The sequence below is a fragment of the Microtus pennsylvanicus genome, chromosome 8, assembly GCF_037038515.1.
Source record: "Microtus pennsylvanicus isolate mMicPen1 chromosome 8, mMicPen1.hap1, whole genome shotgun sequence".
Taxonomy (NCBI): Eukaryota; Metazoa; Chordata; class Mammalia; order Rodentia; family Cricetidae; genus Microtus; species Microtus pennsylvanicus.
Genome location: NC_134586.1, coordinates 95603817 through 95621835, shown reverse-complemented (window position 1 = coordinate 95621835; position 18019 = coordinate 95603817). Strand labels below are relative to the sequence as shown.

The 18019-nt window shown below is 50.3% G+C and overlaps 1 protein-coding gene across 5 annotated transcripts in view; it reads left to right on the top strand.

The window, feature by feature from the left end:
* Lpin1 (lipin 1) overlaps positions 1 to 18019 on the top strand; it is a 118882-nt gene that overhangs the window by 69674 nt on the left and 31189 nt on the right. For 2 of the 5 annotated variants that reach the window (XM_075984033.1, XM_075984038.1), the window contains 9 exons: positions 1255 to 1562; positions 4208 to 4333; positions 7176 to 7283; positions 9633 to 9762; positions 11062 to 11368; positions 12054 to 12147; positions 12968 to 13158; positions 15278 to 15371; positions 16562 to 16631. In XM_075984033.1, coding sequence (XP_075840148.1) covers positions 1255 to 1562; positions 4208 to 4333; positions 7176 to 7283; positions 9633 to 9762; positions 11062 to 11368; positions 12054 to 12147; positions 12968 to 13158; positions 15278 to 15371; positions 16562 to 16631 — 1428 coding nt within the window. The remainder of the gene's footprint in view (positions 1 to 1254; positions 1563 to 4207; positions 4334 to 7175; positions 7284 to 9632; positions 9763 to 11061; positions 11369 to 12053; positions 12148 to 12967; positions 13159 to 15277; positions 15372 to 16561; positions 16632 to 18019) is intronic. The other 3 variants (XM_075984035.1, XM_075984037.1, XM_075984034.1) reach the window with 2 other exon arrangements.

The window sequence follows — 18019 nt, the reverse complement described above, 5'->3', positions numbered from 1 at the left end:
CAGACTTCAGCTGGTCCCTTACTGGGAAGGAAGCTCCAGCATCTGAGGTTTAGACTTCCCATCATCTGCTGCCTGAGGGAACTGCTTCTGGGCTCGAAGCCAAGGGCTGCTCTGCCCCACTGTCTGCTGCGGCCCCTCAGCCTCCAGGCAACTCCTGTCTAAATGGGAAGGCCTGAATTTCCTAGCTGAGATTTTTGTAACCTCCTAATTGCTCCTGGCTGAGGCCCATTTTAGGCTCTGGGAGTCAGGAGTCTCTTGGGGCCTGGATGCCACAGAGGCTGTGTAGTAGCCGGCTCAGCATTTGTGGCGGCTGGGAGCCTGCTGAGAGCTGGGACCTGCACACTCTGTCACCGACTGTCCCCTTCTGCTTGTGGCAGGTCTTACTCTTCTCCAGCTCTCTCTGAGGGGTCCCTGTCTCCTAGCATACTGGCTACACAGCTGGATGTGCTCTGGAGTGGCAGGCCTGTAGGCGAACTGTCATCTGGATTTTTTTTTTTAATTAGACTGGGCCTCGTGCTGGAATGTGAAAACACACACTTACACACACATACCCACTCATCCATCGAAACCCACTCCTACTTACTCTGACGCTCAAAGTAACGTAAAACTGTACCTGGGTCCCAGCAACAGTGTCACGACTTTGCCCTCATTTTTCTCTGACGTCACTGGCAATGGCCTGACTGGTTATGATTATAGGGATGCTGTGCTGATATAAAACAGTATCTGAGGACTGCATGGCTCTGATCCTCGTAACCATGAGATGTTGTGCTGTCCTGCTGTGTCTCTCTCCCCTCGTCATGGCCCTCCTTCACCTGTGTTAACGGGACTCTTGAACACCTGCCTGTAGCACGAGACTCTTAACCTCAGGGTCTTGAATTCTTCCCCATGTTGGGCACCAAATATAGCACGATTAATAAAAACTCAGGGACAGACACTGGGGTTCAACCTGAAGGTCAGAAAAGCAAAACAGCCAGTCACTGGCTCTTACCTCTACCTCAGTCTGAAATGGCAATCCTGCCTCCAGGAATCTCAGAATGAGACTGTGTCTGAGAGCTGTTTCCTCCCATTTTATATTCCTCTTTAGGGCTGGGATTAAAGCCGTGCATCACTACTACCTGGTTTCTATGACAAACTAGCATGGCTACTGGGATTAAAGGTGTGTGTCACCACTGCCTGGTCTGTGGGTCTCTGATCTTCAAGTGAGCTTTATTTATTAAACTACAAATAAAATATCACTACACGTGCCCTGTTTAGGAAGTCATCCCCATGTATCTGGCTACATCTCCCATCCTGTCGGAAGGAGCTTCTCGAATGGAAAGCCAGCTAAAAAGGAACTCCGTGGATAGAATCAGGTGCTTGGATCCCACTACAGCTGCCCAGGGCCTGCCTCCCAGTGACACCCCATCCACTGGTTCCCTGGGGAAGAAGAGGAGGAAAAGGAGGAGGAAGTCTCAGTTGGACAATCTCAAAAGAGATGAGAACGTCAACACGTCTGAGGATGAAGACATGTTTCCCATAGAGATGAGCTCTGATGAGGACACAGCACCGATGGAAGGAAGCAGGTAAACAGGGTGTGAAGACGGGCTGTGTGCTGGAGGAGGGTGAGCTGAGCTGAGGAAGACGGGCTGTGTGCTGGAGGAGGGTGAGCTGAGGGAAGACGGGCTCTGTGCTGGAGGAGGGTGAGCTGAGCTGAGGGAAGACGGGCTGTGTGCTGGAGGAGGGTGAGCTGAGCTGAGGGAAGACGGGCTCTGTGCTGGAGGAGGGTGAGCTGAGGAAGACGGGCTGTGTGCTGGAGGAGGGTGAGCTGAGGAAGATGGGCTCTGTGCTGGAGGAGGGTGAGCTGAGGGAAGACAGGCTCTGGGCTGGAGGAGGGTGAGCTGAGCTGAGGAAGACGGGCTGTGTGCTGGAGGAGGGTGAGCTAGTTTCTTTTTTCAACAAATTGAGCTGAGTCTGTAGCTGAGGATCACCTTGGGCTTCTGACCACCATGCCCCCTGCTCTCAGATGCTGGGATTATAGGCATACACTATCATGCTCTGTCAGATGGGGCTGGATTTGAATCTGAGAGTTAGGTGTGCTAGGCAAGTACCAACTGGACTATATCTCTAGTCCCAAATGAGTTACATTTAAAGATGATTTCCATCAATTTATTTATTTATTTTTTCTGAGTTAGGGTTTCTCTGTATAACAGCCCTGGTTGTCCTGGAGCTCCCTGCGTAGACCAGCGTGGCCTCGACCTTACAAAGATCTGCCTGCCTCTGCCTCCCAGAGTGATGGGATTAAAGGCGTGCACCACCATTGCCCAGCCATAGTTTTTTTTTTAACTTTTCGTTTTTCTGTTAGGCATCTTAGACTGAATTTTTGCAGGCAGGCAGTGGACCCCGCATGGAGGGGATGAAGCCTTGTTTTAGTTTTTAATCTAAGACACGGTCAGTCACACCATTCCTCCGTGGCTGATGACCTCAGCTATCTGAAATAGAATCGAGACACAAGAATCAGCAGATGAGTATTTCATGAACACAACTGTTTTCTCAGCATTGTGATTTTTTTACTGGTGCTGGGGATCAGGCCTGTGGCACCAAGCATCTCTGTGGCACCCTTCGCTCTCTCATTGGCTGCCCACAACCTGGCTATTGTTCCCTGAGCCCCAACTCTGCATGTGGCCTTGAGGGAGATCTGTAGGCCCAGAGGGTATTCAGTCAACTCAGAGCCAAAGGTGGCTGGAGCCCAAACTCACTTTATGTTAAGCAAACCTTTCTGTTATAATTTGAATTATTCCTAAATTTAATGAGCCTGTCTCCTTTTTGTTTGCTTTGCTTCTAAGACTGCCACAAAGCTCTGTTTGTAAGTATGTATTTTGGTGCAAAAAGCCAATTTTGAAAACTAAATTTTAAATATTATTTGCTGTCTCAGATTTTTATATAATTCCATGTGGCTTTTGATAATTTATATGTCTCGCTAACATAAAGAAAAGATAGAGAACACCAGGGATGGAGTTCCACTTCCTTGTTGCTGTATTTTATATTTTGAGCTGGGATCTTATGTGGCTGAAGATGACCTTGAACTTCTGGTCCTCCTGCCTCTACCTCCCAAATGCTGGGATAGGTGTAGGCGACTCTCAATTTCTGTGGTACTGGGATTGAACTGGATAGGCAAGCAGCCAATGGAGCCACACCCTCCAGTCCTCAGATGTCCTTTTTTTCTGGCTTATACTGGAACTTGGCTGTCATCATCGCCTTTACTAACTGTAGCATTTAACCTACTGTGGGTACTGGGACTATTTGGCTTGGGCTGGTTATAATGGCCTTTTCTTTGTGGCTTCCGTTTCAGAGCCTGGCCACAGGTAGTTCCAGCAGCACCAGAGGTGTAGGCAGATGGCTTCTGTGGGAGTGGGGTCGGGAACCGTGTGCTGTAATGTCTGTGCTCCTGTCTGAGGCCAGGGAGTTTTACAGTCGTGTTCAGTTCAAAGATGCACATTATTCATGCCGTTGATTTACCCGAATAGACATAAAGCATGTTCTGTGTGGATTTGTTTATTTAAATGGCATTCCCCCTGTATATGGGAATGTTCTGGAACATCAGGATCCAGTTCTGTGTGGATTTGTTTATTTAAATGGCATTCCCCCTGTATATGGGAATGTTCTGGAACATCTGGATCCAGTTCTGGCTGACCTACCACTTAGGCTCTGGTGAGGGGTAGTATGAAAGGTGACAGCAAGAGGCTGTAGGTGTGGTAGCCAGGTGTGGTAGCACACACCAGGAGGTCCAGAACCAGGGAAACTGAGGCAGGAGGATCACGAGCCTGAGGGACTTAGTGAGACCCTATTTCTAAATATGCAAAGTAGGCAGTAACTCAGTTAGTTTACTGGTAGAGTGCCTGCCTACCATGCGTGAGCGCGCGCGCGCACACACACACACACTTTGAGGGTGCTCCAGGATACACACACGTGCTTGAGGATCAGTGGTACTTCACTAGCATGCTCACCATGTTCATGCGCTGGTGAAATCACTGAGTTTACAATCCACCCATGCACAAACACATTTATATATGCCGACATTTCACCTTTTCCCTTTCCATCTCACTTTCTAGAATGTGTCTGAGTGTGACAGAGATCCTGCTGACTGATGAAGCCCTTAGATGTAGTCAAGAAGAAACTTGGCTTTATTGTGAATCTGCCCTTGGTAACTTTTGGCTTTTTTAACCCCCAGAACTCTCCCTAATGATGTGCCACCATTCCAAGACGATATTCCTAAGGAAAATCTCCCCTCAATTTCATCATATCCCCAGTCAGCATCGTACCCCAATTCAGATCGAGATTGGTCCCCCAGTCCCAGGTAAGTTGCTTCTCTGTGTCAGAGGTTGCCTTTTCTGATCCAGAGGGTCTAGAAGTCAGCGTTAGTAAGCATGTCTCAGAAAACCCAGAAATAGAAATTAAAACTGAAAATCATTAGGATCAGAAAATATGCCTTGCATCGAATCTAGACTCAATCTGCAGACATGTTGCAAGGTTCTGTGGGGAAGGCATACAGGAAGAAAGAAAAACCTGCTAAGTTACCCAATGCCCATTGGCAGCAGGAGAGGGCGGCACGGCCAACCTGGCCTTGGTCCTTAGCCCTGAAGTGGAGTTCAAACGTAGGAACTTTGCTGCTGGGGCCCTCTGACGTCACTCAGGACTGTTGTGGGGATACTGCCTACAGCTAATCCACACTGCTGGGTTCAGGACCACATGTTTCCCTGAAATGCCCATATGAACCCGAGAGCCCAACTGCAGCCGCACAGAGTACACCTGACCTTCCCAAAGACTCCAGAGGCTCTCAGAGCCATGCCGCCTATGAGGTCAGGAGGGCCTTCAGAGTGCTTCTTCCCAGAGCCTAGGAAGGACATAGATGGAAATCCCATGCTCTCCATGGGACAGGCTTACCCCCGCTAGGGTGAAAACTGCTTGGTTCTTGAGTGGCAGACAAATCCTAGGCATAATGGTCTGCGGCCCCTAAGGGACCACAGCTTTAACTGTTGTGGTGGGTAGAGGACAGATTGTTAACTTGCTCAGGATGCTTGGGGCTGTGGAGGTAGTGGAGAAGATGCTGAGAAGCACATGGCTGTCCCACCTGGTACTGTGGTGTACTTGTAGTTTAGAATGGCAGCGGCTGCACCCTGGGTCTGTAGTGTGGGCTGCCAGCCTTGCCAAAGCACCCCTTTTGGTTCCAGTTTGCTCAGCGACATCTTGAGAATGAGGCAGCAATGGCCAGCAGTGTGGGCTGTAGTGTAGTGTGTCCCATGCCTGATTCCAGCTTGGACTGGCAGGAAATGTGGTCTGCCAAGGGACGGGGGGCTGCCTGTGTAGATGTCAGCCCTGCCATTAGGAACCTATTGCTTAGCTACATGTATGCAGCTTAAACGTTTTCTGGTTTAACTTCTTTTCCTATTGTTGTCATAAAATACCCCAAGAGAAAAAACCTTAAGGGGAAAACAGTTTCCTTTGGTTCACAGTTCAAGGGTCTGGTCTTTCCCGCAGCAAAGTCAAGGCAGAGCTTGAGGCCGCTGGTCACAGGGCATCCACCGTCAGGAAGCAGAGAGATAAACGCGCGCCAGTCCTTCGTCCCCTTTCTCCTTTCATGGAGTCCAGGATCCCGCAGGGAATAATGCCACCCACAGTGGGGTGGATCTGCCGATCCCAGTTAACCAAATCAAAGTAATCCTCCACAGTTCTGTCCAGGAGCCCATCTCCCGGGTCACTGTAGATTCTGTCCTGCTGACAGTTAAGACTCAGCCACTACATGTGCTCAGACATGAAGAGCACCGCCTGCTTTCTAGAGGACCCGAGTTTGATTCCCAAAACACACTTTGGGTGTCTCACAACTGCCTGTAGCTCCTGTTTCAGGGATCCTGTGCCTCCTTCTGCTCTCTGTGGATACCTATACATACATCACACACACACACACACACACACACACACACACACACACACACACACAAACCTCTATAAAAACATGAAAGTAATTTCAAAGGTAGATTTTATTTGACCTATATTTTGTAGAAGTTTATTTAAAAACATTAGCAAGGTATTTTGAGCTGGGTGATGGTGGCACACAAATTCCAGCACTCAGGAGGCAGAGGCAAACAGATTTCTGTGAGTTTGAGGTCAGCCTGGTCTACAGAGCAAGTTCCAGGACAGCCAGGGCTCCACAGTGAGACCCTGCCTTGAAAAACAAACAAAGCAAAACACAAAATCCATTAGCGAGATATTTTTAAGTCTTTAAGGTCAGTGACTCAGCGCAGGTCAGTTTCAGCTGGCTGCATGTGTGCAGTGCTCACTGTGTAGGACAGGATTTCTAAGATGCCTCATGTGTTCTTGTCTTGGCTCAGGGGAGATGACCCCTACAAAGAGAAAACCTAGGGTTTAGGAAGAAAACAATGCAGGGTCTTAGGAAACTGCTAGACAACTGAAAAACCAATTCATTAACCTGACGAACGCAAACGGAATGTTTCAAACCAGCCCAGAGAATGTTTGTCTTTCTTTGCTTCACGAGTCCAGGATACTGGTAGTATAAGACTGTGACTGTTGTTAAATGGATTATACATTAGGTTAAGTAGATACTCATGTCCACACCCAGAATGATGTGTTTTTGTTAAGGAGACCATAGACAGAACCCATGTTCAAGTCTTTGGATCATGTAGTTTGATTCAGTGCCCAGCTTCAACCAGACATGGCTGATCTTGTCTTTGCTCAGGACACAGGATAAAATGGGAAGCCAATGGGTCTTTTGGCAGCTTCCTGTCTTTGCAACCCAGAAAGTTAATGCTCACGTCCGGGGCAGTAGCTCAAGTTAGGGGCGTGCTTGCCTAGCATATGTGAAGTCCTGGCTTCACTCCCCACCACAGGGTAAAACCAGGCATAGTGGTACATGCCTGTAACCCCATCAAGTGGGAAGTGGAGAAAGAGGAACAGTTTGAGGTCAACCTGGGTAACAGGAGACTCTACCTCATAGAAGGTTCATGTTTATTTTCCACTGATCTCAACATAGACTCGCCTTTGCTGTTGAACAGCCAAATACTTCCCCTTCTTAGAATTGTTATTGCTGAGAGCTGCTGAAGCAGCCATAGGAGATTGCATTGAACTGACCAGTGATTTTTTTTTCTTCTTTCTTTTTGTTGTGCATCTTTCGGTGCCTGCAGCAGCCTGGTAGATTGCCAGAGGACTCCCCCTCACCTTGCAGTAGTGGCCGAGGGAGTTCTCTCTAGCTCTTGCCCTCCACAGTCTTCCCACTTCCGTGCTTCGGAAAGGTAGACCAGTTCTTACATAAGCCGTGATCTAACCTCTCTGTCTTACTTTCCCTTAACCCAGTGACTTGTGAAGAACTTACTGACTGCTGCTATGAAATAGAAAGTTTGATCTAATACATAAAATCAATTTTTGCTCACTAACCAACTTACTTATGAAAAATACATACCTCCTTTCACTGTGAGCCATAAGTGATTAGTCTTGTCTATTTATTTGAAATTATTTACTTTCCGTGGGTATGAATGTTTGCCTGCATGTATGTTTGTGTATCACATGCATGCAGTGCCCTAGGGAGCCACAAGAGGGCGATGGACCCCTGGAACTAGCGTTGGGAAGGAAAATTTAAGCTGGGTCCTCTAGAAGAGCAGCATGTGCTCTGCACTGCTGAGATCTGATTGAACTTGTTCAAAATCCTTCTAGTGATCTACCTACCTCTCTGGGTGGCCTTGAAAGCCAGGACAGGGAACTTGAGACTGTTTGATCTTTCCTGTGGTGGGTCATTTGGCAGACAAGTCTGTAGGCTATTTTTAGAATGTCACTTTAGTAAATAAGTCGAGCCACTTACTATAAGTATTTAAACAGCCTATCGGCTGTCTGCATGATGGAGTCAGACACTCTTCCCAGCGTTTCTAGAGTGGAGTAGAAGAATGGCATAGGATGGGTCTTAGGGTGTAGGCTTTTTTTCCTTTTTATTAGGATCAGGTGTCTGAGATTTTTCCTCTTATTCCCCAGTATTTGCTAACTTTGTGGACATTCCTCCTCCACTTTTATTATCAAAGTAAGCATTGATTAATTCCTATCTGGGAAACATAACTTTTACAGTTTCATTTGACTTAAAATTTAATTTCACATTTAAATATTTACTGACTCCAGCCCCCCAAAGAGAAAAAATGCCCTGTGGATTTTGTTTGTTTTGAAGCAGGATCTCACTAGTGTAGCCCTGGCTGGCCTAGAATTTGTTATGTAGACAAGGCTGGCTTGGAATTCAACGCAATCTGCCTGCCTCTGCCCCTTGATTGCTGGGGTTAAAGATGTGCACTGCCAGGCCCACCTCCCTTTCTCCACTGTGGCTTAAACTATTTTTAAATGTGTGTGTGTGTGTGTGTGTGTGTGTGCATGCGTGCGTGTGCATGTGTAGTATGTGTTGTATGGGTCCATTGTAGAATTTCTCATGCTATGATGTACCAGGAGCCTCCTCCCTCACAGACAGGGCTGGAACGTGAGGGTCGCCCAATGGCAGGGTGCTTTCATTGGAACAATCAGTGGTCAGCGGGGCCAAGGGAAGGGGTCCTATACATCAGTGTGAAATGAGGGCCACACAGCCTGTAGTCTGGCTTCGGGGAAGTGTCAGGGCCAGGCTAGCTATGTAGAAAATCTCTCAGATAGATACAGGCTACATGTGGCCATGGTATTGTGCGTACTGCCAAGGGACCTCTGCTTGTGGTGGCAGGAAACGCCATCTTGAGTTGGAGATGGAACTTGACTTAGATAAGTGAGACTCAGTGCGGTGGGAGTAGGGGGTGGGGGTGGGGACACAGATGGGCCAGCGGAGAAGCTGCCTCCTGCTTTGTGTAAAAGGCAGCCGTGTTCTCCTTGAGAAAGTGCTGGAGAGAATACAGAGAGAGGAAACCTGGGCACCAGCCACTTCTTCCTGCCTCTCAGCTTGGTGTCTGAGGAGAGAATGTGGCCCTAAGTTAATTCTCGTAGCCCATTAATCTGGCTGGATAGACACAGGGCTTGGTTCAATGTTAGACGTGAAACCGAGCTGTGTGGAAGTGAGGTGCATCGCTGTCCCTGCTGGCCCGAGACCGAGCAGCGTGCTGGGTCCACAGAGCCTTTTGATGTGTTCCTGGAGACTGCTGCCTCGTGATCCAGTGTAATGAAGTTCTCAAAGCCAGTGTTTAACCTGGGATGCAGCATCAACTGGCTGGGACCCTTTTGGCTTGGCTGAAAGCTGAGCTGTTTGATAGGAAGATGGGAGCCTGAGGGAGCCAGGTGTGGCATAGGACAGCGTTTTGTGCCCAAGAGCCTCTCTCCTGCTTTTCCGCTCCCTTTTCCTCTCTGATTCTTCCTCCTCCTCCTCTTCTCCTCCTCTTATTCTGAGAGTTTCAAGTTCTGATTCTATTCACCTACTCCCCCCAAAATATAACTCCTCATTTTTTCTTAATTTGGCTCCAAGGCTGGCCACCTTGTTGGACATGGTGCACACTGACCTCTGGTGGTCAAAGGAGGGATTGTCAGATGGGAACAGCAGCAGAGATCTATTTTCTGGGTTGCTGGAACACTGGGATAAAAATTGGGACAAATATTTTTCTTTTCTCACTCGAATGATGGGTTTGTGTTTTCTTAAGTCCTTCAGGCTCCCGTCCCTCAACACCAAAGAGCGATTCCGAATTGGTTAGTAGGTCTGCAGACAGGTCCACACCAAAGAGTAACCTGGAAATGCTCTGGCTTTGGGGTGAATTGCCGCAGGCTGCCAAGGTAAGCTTTTAATCTCCATTCCGCGGCACACTGAGGATTTCTGAGTTAGCTTTGACTGCATGGAGTTAGTATCCTAGCCTTGCAAAGGGATGTGCAGCTGGGGTCCTGACTCGGTGAATATGTTTATTTTGAACATATGCACTTCCAGTATGTGTCACAACTGACAGTGAAGGGGCAGAGCAGCCCCTTCTGGCGAGGTGGCTCTAACTGCACACCTGTGACGTTTGTTTTTCTTTGCGAGGGATCCAGGGATAGCAGATAGGGAGGGGCCTGCTGGTGAGCATCAGTTTCTGTTTTTCTACATTTTTCTGTCACTGTGGATCCTGTGCACTCCCCTCTCGTGTAAGCCCATCACCACCAGGTCCTTGTCAGTCACTGTTTGGGGGAGAAGCTTTATTGAAATGGGATACATGTGTCTGGAGAGCTGCAGGTTTGACGTATGCAGCTTTGTACTTTGACTGTGTGTGTGTGTGTGTGTGTGCGCGCGCGCGCGCAGCCTGATCCTGGTCCCAGAGAGGCTGTGGTGGCCAGCAGCATGGAGAGCCTTTCCCTTCTGAGCGCCCTCTTGCCCTGCAGGCACGGGGGCTGCTTTTGCAGGGCTTCCCCCTCCTCACCGCCCCCGTTGTCCTGCATCTGTTCTCATTGCTGTAGAGTATCTCACCCGGCCCATCGTTCACCTCCCTGCCCTCTCACTCCTATTTGTCAGCTGATGTTTTCTTTCTTTCTTGTGCTTTCTTACTTTTTACTCTTAGCCATAAACGTAACTGAGTTCTGCCTAGACTCAGGAGAACAAGGGAAATAAGGAAACCAAATAGCTGCAGGGAGTGCACAGGGCTCGTGGGAGCTGGCAAGCGCGGGGTGGGGGTGGGGTGCTCCTCAGTACAGCACGCACGCCCTGGTGGAGATGCCGTGCGTCAGAGTGCCAGCCATAGTGTCTTCTCACTTATCTTTGGTGTTGGACGCCAAGTGTCCACAGCCCTGCCATTCCCCACAAAGACCATGGGTGCTGCCCAGCCCTCGGTCTTGGCAATGGAGGTGAAAGCCTGGGAGCCAGGTGTGTTTGGTATGGCTTTTGCCGTGGAAGAGATAGGACACCAGGACTGTGCCATCTGCGCTGGAAGCATGTTTGCTGTGGAAATTGTGACCCTCGGTTCTCTAGGCAGGCATGGGACCCACCAGGCTGTTCTGGCGTTGAAGAGTCCATCACGAATCCTTGACTCTGACCTCTCGCCATTTGGTGCCTCAGCTTGGCTCTTTGCGGGGGGCTTTCAACTCTCTTTTTTCTCTCCTTTTTTCTAGTCATCTTCTCCACACAAGATGAAAGACTCCAGTCCCTTAGGGAGCCGGAAGATTCCTGATAAAATTCACTTTCAGGCCATTCATAGTGAGTCTTCAGACACCTTTAGTGACCAGTCGCCAACACTGGCCCCGGGCCCGCAGCTTCACCAGAGCAAGGCGCAGACGGAAATGCAGTTTGTGAACGAGGAGGATCTTGAGGCGTTAGGAGCTGCGGCCCCACCGTTACCCGTGGCCGAAGAGCTCAAGCCCCCAGCTGCCAGCACAACACAGACAATGAACAAAACAGACTCCCCTTCCAGAAAGAAAGGTACAGAGCCGGCCTGGGTCTCCCAGCTTACCCCCAGGCTCGCTGCCCACACCAGAGGCAGTGCAGTCAGAGAAGACACATCCGTGCCGTCTCATGTTGATTCTTTAATCTGTGCTCTTCTGCCAAGTAAGGAGATAGAGCCCCTTGTCTGGTGTGGGTCAGACTCATTTAGCACTGGTAGAGATCTTTCTGTTTCCCCGGCCTTGTCAGCTCACCGTCTGTGCTGGCTAGTGACGCCGAGCCCCACCCTGGCTAGCCAGGTCGTGTTGTGCAACACCCTGGGTTTGCATGAATCAGCTACACAGTTCTCAGTAGGGAGAAGAGAGGAAGTCTGTAGACATGGTGCACAGGGACCCACAGCTGTAGGGATGCTGTGCCTCAGAGCATCCTGAGGGAAGTATTCAGGAGAGGACTTGTCATCCCCAACTAATAATCATGGTGATCATGGCCCTCTGTGCATGAGGGAGGCCTGAGGCTGAGTGCTTGTTCTCTCTGGACCAGGCGGAAGGGAGTGCTGGACCCTGCCAGTTCTGCAGTCATGTGCTTGCCGGCTTTTCACTGTGTGGCTCTTGGGCTGGGGGCGGCTATGCCACCAGGGAGCAGATCTGCACTGTGGGCTCAGGTGCTCTTCCTGGGGATGGAAACTCGTGAGTCGATTTCTGACCTGCTCCTTGCACTCTTTCAGATAAGCGGAGTCGACACCTGGGAGCTGACGGCGTGTATCTGGATGACCTCACAGACATGGACCCTGAAGTGGCAGCCCTGTATTTCCCCAAGAAGTAAAAGTTGTTCTCATTGCTCAGCTACTTTATTCTTTGTTTTCGATAGAATCTCACCATGTAGTCTTGGGTGTCCTTGCACATGTGGTGGTCCTCCTGCCTCAGCTTCTTGATGGCTGGGTTTGCAGGGTTAAGCCGTCACGTCTGTCCCTGATAACCATTTTCTGTAGTTCGAGAAGAGCTCAGTTTATCTTGGCTGATAGTGAAGCAGGGGCACTAGAGGCTCATAGTTAACCTGGGCACAGCCTCAGCTCCGTGGGCTGTGTCAGACTCGGGGTGTGTGTCTGTATGTGTATCTCTGTGTGTGTGGGGGGAGAGGTTAGGGTGTTGAGGGGGTAGGGGAAATGGATGGACACACGTGACTGTCCTCTACCCTTTTTTTCAGGAATGTGAGCTCAATGCTATGTCATGAAGGAGTCAGAGGCTGGGTTGCTGTGACCAGTGCACAATCCAAGTGAGAGAGACCTCCGTATGGTCCTCCTTGGAGAGATTCACTCCGTGCTTGGAGCACCCAGCCTTAGCTCCCTTGGGATACGGTACATGGGGCAGGGGCTGCCAGTGGATAACAGTGACGTCCCAGGCACAGGCTTTCTCAAGGTTCATATGGGTCTGGAGAGTCACAGGAGACTGTGGCAGGCCCTCCTGAGGTGGCTCATTTGACTTTGCTGTCTTTACTGATGTTTTGATGGCAAAGCTGCCCCGAGGTGCTAGTAATTGCTTCTCTGAGGTGTTGTGGCCTTCTGGAGGGTCGTTTGCTGTAACAGTCAGAGTGAGGATGGATGGTGGTGCTCAGAGCAGCTTCTCTTTCCCCTCCTTTCAGTGGTGATCCTGCTGGGCTCCCCAAACAAGCCTGTGACAATGGAGCCAGGTCAGCCAACCAGTCCCCACAGTCTGTGGGCAGTTCGGGCATCGACAGTGGTGTGGAGAGCACCTCGGATGGCCTGAGGGACCTGCCGTCCATAGCCATCTCCCTCTGTGGTGGCCTCAGTGACCACAGAGACATCACCAAAGGTACTGGACTCTATGGGACAGCACCCTCTAGTGGTCGTTGGGCAGGTTTTGGTTGATGAGCGCACAGAAGGTTCGTGTTCTCTTGCCCCACACGTGTCCAGCTGCAGTTAGCTGTCCTTAGAATGCAAGGACGGGGTGCAAGGGCCACCAGGAAGCAAGAACACTGCTGGGGCATTTATCCTCGGAGGTGATCATTGAGCACAATCGGGTGCCGCCTGTGGAAGTGACAGCTCAGAAGGAAAGGGATCCTGGCAGTCGGGAGCCAAGTGTTCCAGCTCGGGTGGATGAGGGCTCTGGCGGTCAGGAGCCAGGGAATAGCACAGGCCACAGTAAGCTTAGCAACTTACAGCTCTGCTCTAGGGAAGGCTTCCCCAAAGTGACAGCTCTGCTCCCGCAGGAGAGGGCTTTGCAGTGAAGTTGTTACAACTCTGCTGTGCTATGGGAAGGTTCCCCCCCCCCCCCAGCTCAGCTCTGACTTCCCCTGCAAAGCTGTAACAAGCTGCTATGGGAAGGTTTCCCCAACCAAAGTGTTACAGTCCCGCTCTGCCCTTCTCTGCTCTGCCCTTCATCCAAACCTCATTCAAGAGATTTATTGTGAGGGAAGAGTCCAGGAGAGTGGTTGCCTCTACCAGGATGGAAGAAGAGCAGCCGCAAATTGAACAGGCCCCTATATAGGGGTGGAGTTTTTCCAGGGAGACGAGGGAGTGGTTAGTTTTTCCCTGCTCAGGGATTGGTCAGTTTAGTTGGTTAGGGGCAGAGATGGCTGATCTCAAAGCCAACTGTGTTTCTTTCACTGGCTTTTTGGCTCTAGTTTTGAAGCCAGGTCGTATTTCTTCCACTGACTCCGATTCTAGGGACAAAACATGTTTCTTTGGCACGGGTTTCAGAGTCAGGACAAGTTTCTTTGGTTCTGGGTTCAGGGCTAAAGTATGTTTTTCACTGGCTCTGGTTTCAGAGCCAGGGTGGATTTCTTTGATAGCTCTTTTACCCTATACCCTGTGCCCAGGCCAGGGCTGAAGAATGTTCATGGTGAGCCTGCAGGTGTGGGGAGGAGGGGGGGTGAGTTAGGCATATCAGTCTTCCTGTAACAGAACGGTGGGTGTGTGTGTCAAATCTGTGGGGCTGTAGAGGAGGGAAGGGAGGTTGAGTCAGTATGGGGAACTCTGCAAACGTTTCCCCTCTGGGTGTTGGAGGCTGCTGTGCCGGTAGGCCTTGATGACTTGTGCATTCCACCTGCCGTACTGGAATGTGAGAGCTGACCATCTTGTGATAGGTCCATGGTGAGTGGTGCCTGAGACCCCCCCGCTGGTGTAACAGCAGCTGTGGGCTGTTGAATTCCAGAACTAGACCTAATTTCCCTCTACCCCCTTTTCCCTCCACCACTGCTTCCTCTGTTTTTTAGCAGGGATTGACCATGCTCTTAGTGACTGCACTACTTTCTCTCCCTGCTCCAGTGACCACTGTGAAGTCCCCTGAGGCTTTGCAGACTTCTTATGTGCATACTGGGTCCTCTTATTCCAGCCTGGATGCCACCAGCCCTTCCTCGCACCTTGTTCCTTTTATCCTTCGCACTGTCTAAGACCACAGCTCTGACCACTGGGTCTGCTATACTCCTGAGCATGGTCAGCATCAGGCCTTACACGGCGCTGGCTCCCACCTTTTACATAGATGACAGTGATCAAGCCCTCGCTTTGAGCAGGATGCTGACTGCTATCCTCTCCCATCTTTGGGACCCCCTGGGAAGTGGCCATGACCATCAGGCAGATCATTGAGGTTAGACTCCAGTCACAGGTCTCCACAACAGAAGTGACTCAAGCCAGTGCCCCTGGAGAACATGACTGTTTGTGTATGCAGGCTCCATGCCCCACGTGTCTGCTGATGTCGGAAGAGGTCCTTCCCACTCCCGTCCCAGGCTCGTAAATACAACAACAAAATAACAACAGAAAACCAAGCTCAAGCCCTCTTTACAAGTGCATTTTGTAGGATTTCTAGGCTTGTCCGAGGAACTGCAATTTGTAAACTCAGACAGACACATGGGAATGTGCAAGCTGAAAACTGTCCTGTTTCTCTAAAAAACTCGTGATTTCTCTCTTCCCCCATCCTGCTGCTGCCTCTGCAGATGCGTTCCTGGAACAGGCTGTGTCGTATCAGCAGTTTGCAGACAACCCTGCTATCATCGATGACCCCAATCTCGTGGTCAAGATTGGTAATAAGTGAGTTCCTGCTGACAGTCCGTTTGGTAGTGCAATGGAACTGCTTCTGTCGAGCCTTAATGAAGTCTTGTTAAACTTAGTTATTGCCTTTATTATTTGTAAATTTCTATGTCCACGTGCAGCTGCTGGGCTAGATCATTTTGAGAGTCTTGTAGTGTGTGTGTGCGCGTGTGCGTGGATGCGTGCTCGTGGAGACCAGAGGTCCACCTGTTTTTCTTCTTTGGTTTTGGTTTACTCTTTGAGGTAGGGTCTTTCTATGTAGCCCTGGCTGGCTGTCCTGGAACTCTGTAGACCATGTTGGCTCCAAACTCACTGAGATCTGCCTGTCTCTTCCTCTCTAGTGGCTGAGATTAAAAGTGTTTGCCATAGTGCCCGGCCTTCTACCTTAGTTTTTGAGACAGGGTGTCAAACCACTGAACTGGAACTTGCTGGTTTGGCTTAACTGGAAGACAGGCAAGTCCTAGGAATCCTCCTGTGTCCATCTCCCAGCACTGGAATGACAGGTCTGTGCTGTAGGCCTGGCTTTTCAGTGTGGGGATCTGAAATCAGGGTCTTAGGTTTTCACAATGGCAGGCCCTGCATCTACTGAGCTGGCTCCCCAGTCCCACCTTGTGGGTATTAGTATGTGTCTGTACCAGACCTTGAAATCCACCTTGTCAGACCTGGTGCTCCAACTGTGGAACTCTGACCCTGTCTAGTCCTAGGTCTGAGGGCACGGCTGCCCTGTAGTGCAGAGACCTCACCATCGGAGCTCAGTCTGTGGTATGCAGTGAGTGACTCTGAAGACTGTTGGCAGACTTTCCTCCTGGAGAGGAAGTTGCAAGAGTGCTATGTGTTGGCTTGGGAGATTATGAAGTTGTCTGTCCCCTTTCCATATGAAGTTCAGTAGGACATGGCTAGGAGTAGTCAAGCAGGGGACTGTCCAGCTAGTGACTAGCTGCCTGGCATGTTCATATGTTCACCCTACTGCCGTCTGCTGCTGACCCTTCACCCTCAGCACGGCTGTGAGGTGAACAGGAGAAAGGGAGGCACTGTGTAGATAGATAGGGTCAGTGTGGAGGGCTGGGAGGGAGGAAACACACTGGGTTTGTTAAAGGATCTCACTGGGCTCCCCAGCCTTTCTATAGCACTCCAGATTACAGTAGAAAGGCTGGCCCTGCCTCACTGACGCCGTCTCTTTGTCTTGTTAGGTATTACAACTGGACAACAGCAGCTCCTCTGCTTCTGGCGATGCAGGCTTTCCAGAAACCTTTGCCAAAGGTGAGCGCCAACACAATTAAGAAAGGGGGCCCAAGGAGGAGCAGGTGAATGGGAGGATCACAGTTTGATTTGACTTTAGAAACCCTGGGCCATGGTGTCTTGATGCTCACAACAGTGTTCCAGATCTCTTGCGTGTTGATCATGCTTCGCGTGCTCACCAGAGCTAGCCTGAAAAATCATGGCATTGTAGACCCACAATCCCACTATGTGCTGGGATTACAAGTCGGCATAGAAGGGGCAGACACCAGAGTGCAGAACCGAGTGAGGCTGAGGAGAGAAAGTTTAGTTGTGGAAAACTGGGAGCTGGCATTGGGTCAGATGCAGGAGCTGTCACTGTCCTCAGGCCTTGCTAAGAAGCCAGCCCTTTGCCTAGTTTGTGGAGGCAGAGATGAGGATAAGGGAGGCAGGGGTGAGGATAGGGAGGCAGGGGTGAGGTTGGGGAGGCAGGGGTGAGGATGGGGAGCCAGGAGCGAAGGTGGGGGAGGCAGGGGTGAGGATAAGGGAGGCAGGGGTGAGGATGGGGGAGGCAGGGGTGAGGATGGGGGAGACAGGCTGAGGATGTGGGAAGTAGGGCTGAGGATGGGCAGAGGTAAGGATGGGGGAGGCAGAGGTGAGGGTGGTGGAGGTAGAAGTGAAGATGGGAAAGCAGGAGTGAGGATGAGGGAGGTAGAAGTGAGGATGGGGAGGATGGGAAAGGCAGGGGTAAGGATGGGGAAAGAAGAGGTGAGGATGGGGAAGGTGGGGTAAGGATGGAATGGCAGAAATGAGGACGGGGAGGCAGAGGTGAGGATGGGGGGAGGCAGAGGTGAGGATGGGGGGTGAGGCAAGGCTGAAGATGTTGCTTGAGAAACTCAGGGCTGCATGTGAGAACGAGGTGGCTGTATGCCAGAGCTGAATGAGGAGGTCAGACCCACCAGTTCATCTCCTCCTCCGCTTGCCTGGAATTGCTCATTTCTTCATGTTCCATCTTCCTCGTACAGTATGGACCCATTCTTTGAGCTGTGGAATCACAGTTTTAGACTGGTTTGTGCTTGGCGGCCATGGCTGTTGCAGTCTGTCAGGTAGTTCCAGAGTTTGAGGTTCTTGGAGGTCAAATATCAGTGTTTAGTTTGAGTGTGTGTGCTGTAGATTGGGAATGGTGACCCTGTGTTTGGTAGTCCTTTTTCGTTATCTGTGGACCTGTCTTGAGGCATGTTCTGTAAAATGATTTTTGTTACATTGTTTCCAGGTTCCTTCTTGTAACCACAGCCCAGGATATGGTTTTTAAGGCTCACAAAATAGTAAAGAGAAAAAGTTAAGGGCGATAGAGATGTAGTTTACAGAGGAGGAGGCACACAGGCTACAGGACAGCACAGTCCCTGAGGGCTGTAATCTCATGAGTTAGGGGT